At 60.3% G+C, this 1,298-nt stretch overlaps 1 protein-coding gene across 1 annotated transcript; it reads left to right on the forward strand.

Annotated features, from left to right (window-relative positions):
• Positions 1-6: 6 nt before the first annotated feature.
• TNFAIP8L1 (tumor necrosis factor, alpha-induced protein 8-like 1) lies at positions 7-853 on the forward strand (the record flags this gene model as incomplete). Its single annotated transcript, XM_011943469.1, has 1 exon — positions 7-853. A coding segment is annotated over one exon (321 nt), but the record flags the coding sequence as incomplete, so codon positions are not given.
• Between the last annotated feature and the right edge of the window lie 445 nt (positions 854-1,298).

Consider the following 1,298-nt stretch of genomic DNA (forward strand, 5'->3'; position numbering starts at 1 on the left):
CTGGGCGGGGAGGAGCTGGCGCTGCTGCGGCGCTTCCGCCACCGGGCGCGCTGCCTGGCCATGACGGCCGTCAGCTTCCAGCAGGTGGACTTCACCTTCGACCGGCGCGTGCTGGCCGCCGGGCTGCTCGAGTGCCGCGACCTGCTGCACCAGGCCGTGGGCCCCCACCTGACCGCCAAGTCCCACGGCCGCATCAACCACGTGTTCGGCCACCTGGCCGACTGCGACTTCCTGGCCGCACTCTACGGCCCCGCCGAGCCCTACCGCTCCCACCTGCGCAGGATCTGCGAGGGCCTGGGCCGGATGCTGGACGAGGGCAGCCTCTGAGCCCCGGGCCGCCCGGCCGCGCCCCTCGCGCCTTCTGGGGCTCTTCTGCTGGGCGCGGTGGGGTTTGTGGGTTTTTTTCCACCTCTTTTCTCCCAATCGGACTCTGGCCAAACTCCCCCAGACAGGTGGGTGACCTGGCCCCTTTGAGAGGACGCTGAGCCATCTGTAGCAGCTGTTTCAGACACCGATGTCACCTCTTCTCCTGGCCCCCGCCCAATAGGGAGAGGAATTTGGGGCCGAACTCTGGGGACCACCTTCCACCCCTGTTTGTACTTCCTGGGCTACGCCGACCCCTGGGTCGCTTGACGTAAAAGTCAAAAGCTGCTGCTTCCCACTTGGTGACGTCACCTGGGACTTTCATCCCCGCACACAAGGACTAGGGGTTCACATGGTGAACTGGGGGAAGGGGAGTGTTAGGGGGCAAATCGCGGCACCCCCCGCCCCATCCATAAATTCACATCCTAACCCCCAGGACCAGAAGATGATCTGATTTGGAAACAGGATCATTACAAATGGGATTAGTTCAGAGGATGTCATCTTGGAGTAGGGTGGGCCTCAATTCAAGGACTGGGGTCCTTATAAAAAGGGGGCTCGGGACAGGGCCCAGTGGCTCACGCCTGTAATCCCAGTACTTTGGGAGGCCGAGGTGGGCGGATCATGAGGTCAGGAGATCAAGACCATCCTGGCTAACACGGTGAAATCCCATCTCTACTAAAAATACAAAAAATTGGCCAGGTGTGGTGGCAGATGCCTGCAGTCCCAGCTACTCGGGAGGCCGAGTCAGGAGCATTGCTTGAACCAGGAGGTGGAGCTTGCAGTGAGCCGAGATGGTGCCACTGCACTCCAGCCTGAGTGACAGAGCAAGACTCCATCTCAAAAAAAAAAAAAAAAAGAAACACATTCTGTTAGGCCGTCTGGGGTCTGTGGTGGTGTCACCTCTTCTGTGTGAGTGCCCCAACGTGTGAAACTGA

Source organism: Colobus angolensis, unplaced genomic scaffold, assembly GCF_000951035.1.
Source record: "Colobus angolensis palliatus isolate OR3802 unplaced genomic scaffold, Cang.pa_1.0 Scaffold22, whole genome shotgun sequence".
In the NCBI taxonomy this organism is placed as follows: Eukaryota; Metazoa; Chordata; class Mammalia; order Primates; family Cercopithecidae; genus Colobus; species Colobus angolensis.